This window comes from Hyla sarda, chromosome 7, assembly GCF_029499605.1.
Source record: "Hyla sarda isolate aHylSar1 chromosome 7, aHylSar1.hap1, whole genome shotgun sequence".
Classification (NCBI taxonomy): Eukaryota; Metazoa; Chordata; class Amphibia; order Anura; family Hylidae; genus Hyla; species Hyla sarda.
In genome coordinates, this window is record NC_079195.1 from 210,129,785 (window position 1) to 210,144,680 (window position 14,896).

At 43.7% G+C, this 14,896-nt stretch overlaps 1 protein-coding gene and 1 long non-coding RNA gene across 4 annotated transcripts in view; one reads left to right on the forward strand and one right to left on the reverse strand.

Moving 5' to 3' along the window:
• DNAI3 (dynein axonemal intermediate chain 3) overlaps positions 1-14,896 on the reverse strand; it is a 219,886-nt gene that overhangs the window by 126,580 nt on the left and 78,410 nt on the right. For all 3 annotated transcript variants that reach the window (XM_056532517.1, XM_056532515.1, XM_056532516.1), the window contains exons 16-17: positions 8,143-8,230; positions 1,219-1,349 (exon numbers count right to left, since the gene is read on the reverse strand). In XM_056532517.1, coding sequence (XP_056388492.1) covers positions 1,219-1,349; positions 8,143-8,230 — 219 coding nt within the window. The remainder of the gene's footprint in view (positions 1-1,218; positions 1,350-8,142; positions 8,231-14,896) is intronic.
• LOC130283281 (uncharacterized) overlaps positions 1-14,896 on the forward strand; it is a 51,444-nt gene that overhangs the window by 20,978 nt on the left and 15,570 nt on the right. The gene's annotated exons all lie outside the window — the stretch shown is intronic.

Consider the following 14,896-nt stretch of genomic DNA (forward strand, 5'->3'; position numbering starts at 1 on the left):
CAGAATGGAGTTCTGACCAATGGCAGCGCAGGACAGGGGGTTGCCATGGCAACCCCTCTGTTCTTCCCGCCCCTGGATGTCGAGGGGATCTGGGAAGAAGATGGAGGCCGTACCTGCAGGAGAAGATGCCTGGGGACCCGGGATCTTCGCTGTAGCCTGCTGGATACTTGCTCAGGTAGGGAATCGACGGTGGGAGGGGGGGATTGAAAGTGAAAGTAAAACAGTCTTTACTGTTGCAACCACTAGGAATGCCAAACTGCAACTCCTAGCATGCCCAGAAAGCCAAAGGCTGTCTGGGAATGCTGGGAGTTGTAGTTTTGCAACATCTGGAGGGTCACAGTTTGGAGACCACTGTTACAGTGGTGCCCAAACGGTAGCACTCCAGATGTTGCCAAACTACAACTCTCAGCATGCCTGGACTTCCCAGGCATGCTGGGAGTTGTAGTTCTGTAACATCTGTCCCTTCAGATTTAGCAATTTTCATGACATTTTTGAAAATTGCTGCTCTACTTAGAAGCTCTCTAATTTTTTTCAAAAAGCAAAAATATGTCCATTTTATGATGCCAACATAAAGTGGACATATTGTATTTGTGAAGAAAAATTTAATTTATTGGGAATATCCATTTTCCTTACAAGCAGAGAGCTTCAAAGTTAGAAAAATGCAAAATTTTCAAAATTTTCATGAAATATGGGGATTTTTCACCAAAAAAGGATGCAAGTAACGCCGAAAATTTACCACCAAAATAAAGTAGAATATGTCACGAAAAAACAATCTCAGAATCAGAATATTCGGTAAAAGCGTTTTCGTGTTATTAATTCGTAAAGTGACGGTGGTCAGAATTGCAAAAAAGGGCTCAGTCCTTAAGGTGAAAAAGGGCTGCGTCCTTAAGGGGTTAATAGTAATGACAGTATAGTAATAGTATAATGACAGTATAGTGGTGATAGTAGTACTATTATTACTGATGGCAGTTGTATTGCTTGTTATCACATTGATCGCAGTGGTGACATTACATTACAGATTTCCGTTTTTCCTTCAAGGTCAAAGTGGTTTTGTATGCACAATGATGGTAGTAAGTGAGTAATCGCACCCCCACAATCCACCACCCCTCCTCCTCCTCTGTCGCCTTCTGTAGATAATGTTCACAGTATTTATTTTTGTGTGACTTTCTGAGATTACCCCGATGCTTCCGTCTGCCTCTCGGAAATTAAAACACTCACTTCAGTTCCAGCAAAATAACTTGTGTTGACATCCTCCAGAATTTTGGCGTTCTTGGCAGACGTTGCTCTTAAGCCGCTGTAATTGATTCCTCCCGCAGACTTCTCCTCTCTGATTTGGGCCTGTAGTTTGTCTACACATGACGGAGAACAAAAGACGGGATAAGTAATATTACAGATGCACGAAGAATGGATATGGCCATGTGAGTCCAGACCGACCTGTCAGACCCATGCAGCCACAAATCTTTACCCACTGAGTCATAGGAGCTCAAGGCTAAGACTGCACCTGACTAGCAGCAGATGGGTTAAAGAGGTACTCCAGTGGAAAAAAATTTTTTTTTTTAATCAACTGGTGCCAGAAAGTTAAAGGGGTACTCCGCCCCTGGCATCTTATCCCCTATCCAAAGGATAGGGGATAAGATGTTAGATCGCCGCGGTCCCGCTGCTGGGGACCCCGGGGATCACTGCTGCGGCACCCCGCCATCATTACTGCACAGAACGAGTTCGCTCTGTGCGTAATGACGGGCGATACAGGGGCCGGAGCATCGTGACGTCATGGCTCCGCCCCTCATGACATCACGGCCCGTCTCCTTAATGCAAGTCTATGGCAGGGGGCGTGACAACTGCCACGCCCCCTCCCATAGACTTGTATTGACGGGGGCAGGCCGTGACGTCACGAGGGGCGGTAATACTCATACAGTTACTTCTTCCCTTAGTTGTCTGTCCAATCACATCATACCACATACTCTGCAGCTGTGCCATGATATAGCACTGGTGAAAGTACACTGGGCAGACTTGCACTGTGCAGGACTGATGATTAAATGGGTATTCCAGGAAAAAATATAAACATTTTTAAAGGGTACCTCTCATCAAATAAACTTTTGATATATTTTAGATTAATGAATGTTGAATAACTTTCCAATAGCATGTTAATGAAAAATATGCTTCTTTCTATTGTATTTTTCCCGATCAGTCCTGGCAGCAAGCATTTCTGACTCATGCTGGAGTCCTAAACACTCAGAGCTGCCAGCCTGCTTTGTTCACAGCCAAACAGGCTGTGAACAAAGCAGGCAGGCAGCTTTGAGTGTTCTCCTTTGTGAACAAAGCAGACTGGCAGCTCGTAGTGTTTAGGACTCCAGCATGAGTCTGAAATGCTTGCTGCCAGGACTGGTAGGGAGACCCCTAGTGGTCCTTTCTTCAAAGTGGAAAATGAAATAGAAAGAAGCATATTTTTTTTAATAACATGCAATTGTAAAGTTATTCTGCATACATTAATCTATAATATATCAAAAGTTTTTTTGATGAGAGGTACCCTTTAATATCAACAACTGGCTCCCGAAAGTTAAACAGATTTGTAAATTACCTCTATTAAAAAATCTTAAAGGAGTACTCTGGTGCAGAGTATTCCTGCTCCATCCTGCCCGGGCTGCAAAATAAATGAAAATGAACCATCTCTCACCTTCCTGGGTTCCTGCGGAGCGCCACTACAGCTGATCGGTCCTCCGGTCCATCCTCTTCATACTTCCGGGTGTAACGAAGCGTCACATGGCGCTCAGCCTATCACCGGCCGCTGCGATGTTCTGCCTTGGCCAGCGATAGGCTGAGCGCTATGTGACGCTTCGTTACACCCGGATGTAGGAAGAGGATGGACCGGAGGAACGATCAGCTGTAGTGGCGCTCCGAGGGAACCCGGGAAGGTGAGTGATGGCTTATTTTCATTTATTTTGCAGCCTGGGGAGGACGGAGCAGGAATATTCTGCACCAGAGTACTCCTTTAATCCTTCCAATAAGTATCAGCTGCTGAAGTTGAGTTGTTCTTTTCTGTCTGTTAACAGTGCTCTCTGCTGACATCTCTGCTTTTCTCGGGAACTGCACAGAGTAGAAGAGGTCTGCTATGGGGATTTGCTTCTACTCAGTTCCCGAGACACGTGTCATCAGAGAGCACTTAGTCAGAAAAGAACAACTCAACTTCAGCAGCTCACTGAAGTACTGAAAGGATTAAGATTTTTTTTTATAGAAGTAATTTACAAATCTGTTTAACTTTCTGGAGTCAGTTGGTGTATATAAAAAAAGTTTTTTCCTGGATAACCCCTTTAACAAAGTACATGCATGGATTTTTTGCAAAGCGCTATGTGGGCAGACAGGAAAGAGTTACCCTTAGTACTGAACAGGTTGGCACCGTGCTTAGGGGTTAATTTAGACACTAGCCTTTGGCTGTCCGGGCATGCTGGGAGTTGTAGTTTTGGAAAAGCTGGAGGCACCCTGGTTGGAAAAAACACACATTTACCGTAACGATACATTGTTCTATATAAAAAAAACTGCTCAGTAACCTCCCCCCCCCTACTTTATCATCTACTAGGAAATGTCATGTATGACAAGACCAGTGTACGCTCATTATAGATCTTTTTTTTTTGGTCCTTTATCCTGTGCACTGGGGGGGGGGGGGGGGTTGTATTATCCCAAATGTGACAAGTAACAGTTCCTGCGAGGAAAGCCAGCATTGGGCTATTAAAGGCGGCAGATTGTATCTATTTCACTTAAAGAAGCTGTGAGTTCCTGTATAGTGATATCCTGAGGTTTTGGGCGCTGAATGACAAGATGGAATTAGAATCAGGAAGAGAATGGCGTGTGCCAGGGGAAACGTTGGCCCGGGCTCTGGAATGCCGGAGTTTGGCTGTAAAACAAGCTTGAGGCTGCCGCATTCCTCCCTGTACGTGTAAACTCCATTGTCCTTATATAGTACTAGCACTGTACAGGGTTACAGCTCAATACTGCTAGAACACGTTATATGGGACCCTAATAAAGGGCTTATGGGGCCACAAATGTCACCAACTGGGGTCATACAGAAAAGCAAACTAATTAGACCAGTGTTTTCCAACCAGTGTGCCTCCAGCTGTTGCAAAACTACAAATCCCAGCATGCCCGGACAGCCTTTGGCTGTCCGGGCATGCTGGGAGTTGTAGTTTTGCAACAGCTGGAGGCACACTGGTTGGAAAAAAACACACATTTACAGTACAGTATATTCTATATATAAAACCTGCTCAGTAACATCCTCCCCTACTTTATTAATTTACTAGGAAATGTACTGTTACCGTAAATGTGTGTTTTTTCCAACCAGGGTGCCTCCAGCTGTTGCAAAACTACAACTTCCAGCATTCCTGGACAGCCAAAGGCTGTCCGGGCATGCAGGTAGTTGTTGTTTTGCAACAGCTGGAGGCACACTGGTTGGGAAACACTGCCTTAGAATGATCAGGCCTTTGGCTGTTCGGGCATGCTGGGAGTTGTAGTTTTGCAACAGCTGGAGGCACCCTGGTTGGAAAAAAAACACACATTTACAGTAACGATACATTGTTCTATATATAAAACCTGCTTAGTAACATCCTCCCCTACTTTATTATCTATTGGGAAATGTACTGTTACCGTAAATGTGTGTTTTTTTCCAACCGGAGTGCCTCCAGCTGTTGCAAAACTACAACTCCCAGCATGCCAGGACAGCCAAAGGCTGTCCGGGCATGCAGGTAGTTGTAGTTTTGCAACAGCTGGAGGCACACTGGTTGGGAAACACTGATCAGGACTGGATTTTAGCAAGAACAAAAAAGGGGAAATGCCATGTAGAGGAGACCTATGTGGCATTGAAAATGCAATAAAATCGGCAAATCGGCAAATACCAAGATATATAGATTTGTTAGAAATGTTCCAAAAGAATTATACATTTTTTTGTGTGAATCTCTGCTCATTCTGGGCTAAGTAGACAAGTGGGCAGTAGTACACAGTGATTGACAGCTATTTGTGCATGTGTATATGTATTGTGCATGTAGAGAGAACTGTCAATCACTGATTAGGACCTCCCACATGACTACTTAGCCCAGAATTAGTAACGTAGCCTAGTAGGCGGTGCTGCTTAGTAATGGACAGCTGTCTCTAAATGCACACAGATAGCTGTCAATCACTGATTAGGACCTCCCACATGACTACTTAGCCCAGAATTAGTAACGTAGCCTAGTAGGCGGTGCTGCTTAGTAATGGACAGCTGTCTCTAAATGCACACAGATAGCTGTCAATCACTGATTAGGACCGCCCACATGACTACTTAGCCCAGAATTAGGAACGTAGCCTAGTAGGCGGTGCTGCTTAGTAATGGACAGCTGTCTCTACATGCACATAGATAGCTGTCAATCAGGATTAGGACCGCCCACATGACTACTTGGCCCTGAATGAGAAAAGTATTCTAGTGGGAGGTTCTACTCAGTGATTGACAGCTGTGTATAAGAGTGCATGTATAGAGAGCTGTCAATCACTGATTAGGACTGCCCACATGAATGCTTAGCCCAGAATAAGCACTGTAGCATAGTGAGAGGTCCTACTCAGTGATTGACAGCTCACTCTACCTGCACACTTAAACACATAGCTGTCAATCACGGACTAGGACCGCCCACATGACTAATTAGCCCAGAATTAAGAACGTTGCCTAGTAGGCGGTGCTGCTTAGTAATGGACAGCTGTCTCTATATGCACACAGAGAGCTGTCAATCACCGAGTAGTACCGCCCACATGACTACTTAGCCCTGAATGAGCAAAGTATTCTTGTGGGCGGTTATACTCAGTGATTGACAGCTATGTATAAGAGTGCATGTATAGGGGGCTGTCAATTACGGAGTAGGACCGCCCACATGACTACTTAGCTCAGAATTAGCAAAGTAGCCTAGTAGGAGGTCCTACACAGATAGCTGCTAATCACTGAGTAAGGATGCTTTGTTTAGGCTGCATTCACATCTCGTTTTTGCAATACGGTTCCCGTATCCGGTTTCAGTGAAAAAAACGTATGTATAGACATGTCATAGAAAACCGTATGCCAACTATAGCATCCGGTTGTGTACGTTTTGCATCATTTACAGTTTTATCCGTTTTCTTCCCATACACAAAACCGTCTACTACGTTTTATGTCCGGGTGAAAAACCGGATACAACCCGTATACGTTTTTTTTTTTTAAATGGTGGTCTATGGGAACCGTACTGAACCGTATGTGCATACGGTTCCATCCGGTTTGCACAATACGGTTTTCCAGTTTGCACATGCGCAGTGCACACTGAAAGTTCTTCCCACAAATAGAACAAGAAGAACTTTATTTAATTAGGAACAAACATAAAACCGTATCCGTTTTTTTTCAAAAAAACGTATTAAACCGTATGCAACTGGACATCCGTTTTCAAACCATATACGGTTTAAAACCGTACAGAGGTCTATACGGTTGTACACGGTTGTATACGGTCCGGTTTTGAGACATATGTTTTTTTTTACAAAAAAACCTGATACGGGAACCGTATTGCAAAAATGAGATGTGAATGCAGCCTTATTCTGTGCTAAGTAGTCATGTGGGGCTGGTCCTGGTCAGCGATTGACAGCTCACTTTGTGTAAGTATGCATGTAGAGAGAGCCGTCAATCACAGGACCGCCCACATGACTACAGCTATCTGAGTACAGTGACCCCCCGACATGCGATGGCCCCGACATATGATCAAATCGACATACGATGCTTTTATATGTCGGGGCCATCGCATTAACTGCTATCCGACAGCGCAAAATGCTTAAGCTGCTGTCTGATAGCAGTTTAAGCATCCCGGGCAGGTTCACTTACCTATCCCGGCTGCTCCGGGTCCACTTCGCGATCCTCCGGCATCTTCTGCATCTTCTCCGGGGTCCGGGCCTCGCTTTCCGGCGTCATTATTACGTCGTGGGCACGCCGCGCCGGCGCAGCAGCATAGTAACGTCACCAGAAAGCGAGGCCCGGATCACGGAGAAGATGCGGAAGACACCGGAGGATCCCGAAGAAGACGCCGGAGCAGCGGGACAGCATCGGGAGCCCCTGGGACAGCATCGGGAGTGGTGAGGACGCGGTCCGGAGCGGCGGGGACAGGTGAGTATAACTTCCTATACTTTATATTGCACGAATCCCTCAACATACGATGGATTCGACAAACAATGGCTCGTTTGGAACGAATTACCATCGTATGTTGAGGGACCACTGTACATGTAGAGGGAGATGTCAATCACTGATTAGTACCACCCAGTTGACTACTTAGCTTAGAATGATTCCTGGGACACCCACCGATCACAGTATGTATGCACTGCTGTTCCGTTCAAAGTCTATGGGTCTGCTATAGTGCTTGTGGTAGTTAGCATGCTGGGAGTTGTAGTTTTGCAACAGCTGGAGGCACCCTGGTTGGGATCCACTGATATAGAGATATAGATACTGATCCAACCCTTAAAGGGGTATACAAGGAATTTTTTTATTGGGCTGTGCTACAGGGGCTGTAAAGTTAGTGTAGTCCATAATATAGTGTCTGTACCTGTGTGTGATGATTTTCTCAAAATTCTTATGTGATTTTCACCCCAATATTTATTTTTAACAGCATACAAAATGACTGTTGTCTTAGATTTTTCCCAGGTTGCAAAGCGGCCGAGACCTGACATCACTAGTCACCTGATGACAGGGAGCCTGTCTGCTTCAATGGGTGGAGCGATCGCTTGGTGGGAGAGAGATCAGTCTGCAACTAATGCAACAGCTGTAGGCACCCTGATTGAAAACCACAGGTCTTTTGAATGGATGCAGCTCATTTCTGTTTCAATGGGTGGGGTGGCTGATGTGTGGGAGGGAGGAAAATGGAATTTTGGGATTTGTAGTCAAAAAAAGAAAACTCAAACAGGAAATACCAGTTCACAAAAAGCTAGCCACAGTGTTATGGTAATCTCACAACATAGCCATTTAGCCCCAAGACAAGCGCAGATCCTTCCTAAACATGTCCATTACTGTCTGCCAGGTACGTACTAAAATCACCTTGTGGTGGAGAACCCCTTTAACTAAATGATAGTATGATGTACCAGGCCCCCAGTCAAGGTGGGTCCAAAGTATGGTGGCCCTGATCTCACCTGCTGTCCTGCCATGGTAATGCTCCTCTCTCAGGCTGATTTTAATTGGGCTGAACTCTCCTCCGGTTTGAATGTTAGGAATTGAGGTCTGCAAGGAAATGAAGAAATATTATCAACAATTTTTTGGCAAGAACAAAATTTAAAACTGGAAACTGCAGGCTGCGGAAGAATGCAAACCTAAACTGTGCTGGGTAATTTCTTACCATATCTTTTTATTGGTGAGAGTTTAGTTATTTTTCCGATACAAAGTTCCAAAACCTCTGCACAAATATAAGAGGCCAACATATCAGGATCAGTAAAGGATAAGTAATTTAATGTATGTACACAGTGACCCCACCAGCAGAATAGTGAGTACAGCTCTGGAGTATAATACAGGATATAACTCAGGATCAGTACAGGATAAGTAATGTAATGTATGTACACAGTGACTCCACCAGCAGAATAGTGAGTACAGCTCTGGAGTATAATACAGGATATAACTCAGGATCAGTACAGGATAAGTAATGTAATATATGTACACAGTGACCTCACCAGCAGAATAGTGAGTACAGCTCTGGAGTATAATACAGGATATAAAGGATCAGTACAGGATAAGTAATGTAATGTATGTACACAGTGATCTCACCAGCAGAATAGTGAGTACAGCTCTGGAGTATAATACAGGATATAACTCAGGATCAGTACAGGATAAGTAATGTAATGTATGTACACAGTGACCTCCCCAGCAGAATAGTGAGTACAGCTCTGGAGTATAATACAGGATATAACTCAGGATCAGTACTGGATAAGTAATGTAATGTATGTACACAGTGACCTCACCAGCAGAATAGTGAGTACAGCTCTGGAGTATAATACAGGATATAACTCAGGATCAGTACAGGATGAGTATTGTAATGTATGTACACAGTGACCTCACCAGCAGAATAGTAAGTGCAACTCTGGGATATTATACAGGATATAACTCAGGATCAGTACAGGATAAGTAATGTAATGTATGTACACAGTGACCCCACCAGCAGAATAGTGAGTACAGCTCTGGAATATAATACAGGATATAACACAGGATAAGTAATGTAATGTATGTACACAGTGACCCCACCAGCAGAATAGTGAGTACAGCTCTGGGATATTATACAGGATATAACTCAGGATCAGTACAGGGTAAGTAATGTAATGTATGTACACAGTGACCTCACCAGCAGAATAGTAAGTGCAACTCTGGAATATTATACAGGATATAACTCAGGATCAGTACAGGATAAGTAATTTAATGTATAATAATAATAGTATTTACACAGTAGGACACTATTAGTCTATAATTTCTGATCTTCTGATTCAGCACACAAAGGGCTATGTCTGCAAAAAAAACTTGTTGGGGGAACTGACATGACGTCATGGGCTGTCCTATCTGCATTCAGTTACCTGACTAAAAAAAAAAAGATATATTAAGTTTCCTGCCAGACAAGTAAGTGAGGAGGAAATACTTTTTTTTTTTTTGGTGCAACTAACAGAAATGACAGCAACCAGACAAAACGGAAAACCTGCAGGAGCCACTGTAATGTATAAATGACATTAATCCTGGACAGGGGACAGCTGGGATTATCCAGAAACACATTCCTCTCCCAGTCATTGCTGGATCTGCTTTTCTTCTCTATAATCTAATACACATTCCAAAATGAGAGCTGAACCATTGGATATTTTTATTTAAAGAGGCCCCAGAGGGTACACGGGCCTTTATCTACAATGTACTGGGTACGTTTTCAGACCCTTCTCCTTGTACCCAATAGGACATCTCTGGAGAGACCTGAAATGGCTCCCACCGACAGTCCCTATCCAAGCTGACATTTCGGAGGGACAATGTGCTACCTGATGGGTGCCTCTATCATAACATTTACAATGACATATAACCTTGAATTGTTAGGCAAAGTTAAAGACTTATATAATGCAGCATAGGCTATTATTATAGAATAATATGGAGGCTCTTGTGTATGCACTGTGCTTACCTGTTTGGCACCATACTGGAAGCAATGCCATCACTAAAATGCTGCCTACATTTACTATTAAAGGGGAACTCCGGTCCTACGACATCTTATCCCCTATCCAAAGGATAGGGGATAAGATGTCTGATCGCGGGGGTCCCGCCGCAATCTGTCACTCCGCACCCACCTTTGTGAGCTCTCCGCAGCACTGGAGGCTCCGGGTGCGAAGCGTGAAACTGCACAAATAAACAGGAGGCTCCAAGTCTTATGCCTCCCGACCACGGGGATGGAGTATAGTGACGTCAAGACTCCGCCCCAGGTGTGACGTCACGCCCCGCCCCCTCAATGCAAGTCTATGGGAGGGGGCGTGACGCAGTCACGCCCCCTCCCATAGACTTGCATTGAGGGGGCGGGGCGTGATGTCATGCAGGGGCGGAGTCATGACTTCACTTTACTCCGTCCCAGTGGTCGGGAGGCATAAGACTTGGAGCCTCCTCCGCTTCCTGCAGTGCTCACAGGTGTGTGCTGCATGCTAGATTGCAGGGGGTCCCCAGCGGCAGGACCCCCGCGATCAGAAATCTTATCCCCTATCTTTTGGATAGGGGATAAGATGTTTTAGGGTCGGAGTACCCCTTTAATCCTTTGGTAGAGAGAGAGAGGGGGGGGTGGAGTTATATCACTGCAACTGCACCTGTTTATCTCATCAGGCTGCTAGTACTGGAGATCACCCAAGTACACTGATTAGACTTGCAATTAGTTTGTGCAATTTTATTTTTAATTTTTTTTATTTAAAGTGCATTTTTGTAGAGAAATTTTGCAATGATGTAAAAAAAAAAAATGATTTGACCCATAATGTTTGTATGATCTTTTATGAATGTTTCAAGTATTGAATTCTCAGAACATTTTTACTTTGTGCTGGCCGCTTTTGTTGCGAATTTTCAAAATCACTTAAAAATGACACTTTTTTTTCTTTTCTTTTACCATCAGTTAAACAATTGTGGTAAAATAGCACTATATGTGTATATATATATATATATATATATATATATATATATATATGCTGTGATTTAGGGAAAACAACAGCAAAATACACAATGTGTAAACACAGCCTCAAGGGAGGTATAGAATGACTGTATATCCTGATCCCATGAAGTTAGCAGCAGCAATATACAGATAGAGCTGGTAGCGATGGGGTCAGTAGCGATCTGACAGGTAAGGATGATTTCATCCTGTAGTTCACAGAAAGTCAGCTGACTAAGGACTGCCCACTCCCTCTAACACATTAGACACTGTGCTTTTCTGTGGTCAAACTGGTGATCACATGACCCAGTTACAGTAAAAATATACATAGATGCAGCTGTGATAGCGAATGTGCATGATATGGGGGGGGAATACACCTCTAGTGCTTCTTTAATCTGATTTGTCTGACATGTCTTCCCTGTAGCCCTAGCTTTCCAGTCATGAAACACAAAGCTCAGTATGAACAGTGCTATAGGTTTCTCCCAGATTAATGAGTATATGAGACTGTGTTGTAGTTAATATACATCCAGATAAAAATCTGGATGAATGTACATTTGTATTGCCCTTCAATGGAACCCATATATAGGAGTATTAAAGGGGTATTCCAGGATCTTTATTTATTTGACTATGCTACAGGGGCTGTAAAGTTAGTGTAGTTCATAATATAGTGTCTGTACCTGTGTGTGACGGTTTCCTCACAATTCTTCTGTGATTATTGTCCCAATATTTATTTTTAACAGCATACAAAATGACTGTTGTCTCTGGATTTCACAGGTTGTAGTGCGTCGAGACCTGACATCACTAGTCAGGTGATCAGAGGGAGCCTGTCCTGCTTCAATGGGTGGAATGACCACTGGGTGGGAGTTCATTTTGCAACAGCTGTAGGCACCCTGATTAGGAAACACTAGTGTATTGCATTGAAGGGATCACAGGTGTGCTTCAATGGGTGGGGGGAACTATGGGATGTATAGTTTAGAGAACGAAATTCGACAGGAAATACCCAGTTCTGGCAGGTACGTACTACTAAAATCACCTTATGGTAGATAAAAAATTTAAAGGGGTACTCCACTGGAAAACTTTTTTTTTTTTTTTAAATCAACTGGTGCCAGAAAGTTAAACAGATTTGGGTAAATTACTTTAAAAAAAATCTTAATCCTTCCAGTACTTATCTGTTGCTGTATGATCCACAGGAAGTTCTTTTCTTTTTGAATTTCCTTTCTGCCTGACCACAATGCTCTCTGCTGACACCTCTGTCCAATTTAGGAACTGTCCATAGTAGGAGTAAATCTTCATAGAAAACCGATCCTACTCTGGACAGTTCAGTAGAGGGCACTGTGGTAAGGCAGAAAGGAAATAAAATTTAAGTGTTTTCCAGTGGAGTACCCCTTTAACAACAGAAGAGAAAGCAAATGTGTACTGGCACGAGCATGTGTTCCTAATGAACTGGACAAAGTGTTGGACAAATCCTATTGCTATACAAAGACTTTGAACTTATGAAGTAATGTAAAACTGTTCTTGTTTCTGCACATTTCTGCCATTGTCTCGCATGTGCTTGTTCTAAAGCTGCATAACTTCTTGTGCAAACATCCAGGACTTCCTGCTGTCTTGTAAATGAGACAAAGTGAATGTATCACCTAAATCTATTTTTCAACCAGCATTGCCCGATCTTTTTACCTAAACCTTGTGGGAGAGGGAAGGCAACAAAGCTCTTGCCCTAGTATCCAGACCTTGTATCTCGTCCTTAAAGGGGTACTCTGCTGCTCAGCGTTTGGAACAAACTGTTCCGAACGCTAGAGGCTGGTGCCGGGAGCTCATGACGTTATAGCCCCACCCCTTATAATGTCACATCCAGCCCCCTCAATGCAAGTCTATGGGAGGGGGCGTGGCGGCTGTCACGTCCCCTCCCATAGACTTGCATTGAGGGGGCGGGGTGTGACATAATGAGGGGGCGGGCTATGACCAGTGCTGTGGAGTCAAGGAGTCGGATGAAATTTTGGGTACATGGAATCTGAGTCAGCAAACAATGCACCGACTCTGACTCCTAGATTGGAATAAAAAAAAAAAGGCAAGTTTAAATGTCCCAATTCACAAAAAGTTATAATTAATGACTTCTCTACTGTAAGAATAAAGACCAATGCATGCAGTGCCTCATGTGACCGCAAAATGAACACGTTAAGTGACTGTGAAGAAGCATGCTTTTCATGTGCTTCACTATATGGCTTGCAACGCACAATTAGGAGCGGCAATACTTCTACTTTCCATAGTGTTGTGTTCTGCTGTTACAGGGAACCCATGGGTAACCTAGACTCTCACTGATAAGGGGTTAAGTAAATATGTTTTCTGCAGGACTAGAGACACTTGTATAAGTGAAGGGAATGGAAGATCAATAGTTCAAGATTGAAGCTGTAAACCATTGGAAAAACTGCTGCCATTGAGCTAAGGCTATAAAAACTTGTAAACTCTGATTGTTAGCTTAAACTTTAAACATGACTATGGGATTCTACTAGGGAAATCATGTTTTATAATAAATGCCCTTTCCTGGATCCTCCCACTGCCCTATCTTCAGCAGCAGATCAGCACACAAAAAGGAGAAGGCAGGAGCTTCTGCCCAACTACCACTAACTTGGTGGAACAAATTTTTTGGATTCAACGGTAAGTGTTTATAAATACATTTGCATATTAATACAGAGGAGTCGGAGCCGGGGAGTCGGAAGTACATAAAACTGCGGAGTCGGAACATTTATCTACCAACTCCACAGCCCTGGCTATGACGTCACGAGTTCCCGACGCTGGCTCCAGCGTTCGGAACAGTTTGTTCCAAACGCTGAGCAGCGGAGTACCCCTTTAATTTCCCGTCCTTTCCCGTTCTAGTATCCAGACCTTGTATCTCGACCTCATATCCCGTCCTCATATCCTAACCCCGACCTCATATACAGTCCTCGTATCCCGACGTCATATCTTGTTCTCATTTCTTGTCCTCATAGCCCATCCTCATATCCCGAACTCACACCTGTTGACTATCCAATCATGCTGGGAGCTGTAGTTTTGCAACACCTGGAGGCACACTGGTTGGAAAACACTGAGATACAGATTCAGAATCACTATAATACAATTGTAGGTAATGGGATATATGGAGTGTATGGGAATGTGGCTCCTTTTTACAGTCCCACACCCATTTACACTGAATATCATCAGCTATTGGGAGGTAATGTTAAACACTGTTCTTTCCAGAAATCTGGGATTCCTGCCATAGGAGAAAATGATAAGGTGGATTTCACTTGAGTGTAAAATAATTTGTTTATAGATCAAATAATCGTTAAGATAATTAATTGAAGAACTGAACCTTGTATTATCTGAGAATCCAGCGTCTACAATCTGTAGGCTCAGCCCTTCCAGGAGGCCGAGCTGGATAAATATTTATGTCTGCACTGATAAGATTTCCTGTAATTTCGGTATCTTGATGCCGGCCAATGCCAACCCTCACAGTAACCAGTCTACAGTGTCTGCTGACTGCTACCTGTGATGAACCCACACTGATCAGTGTCAGCCATAACATTAAAACCACCATGGCCCTTTAAAGACCTCTGATGGTGTCCTGTGGTGTCTGGCACCAAGAGGTCCCCAGCAGATCCTATAAGGCTTGTATGTTGTGAGGTGCGACCTCTATGGATTGGACTTGTGCTCAGATTTAATTGAGAACTGGGGAATTTAGAGACCAAAATTAAAACCTTTGTCAAGTTCCTCAAACCAACCCT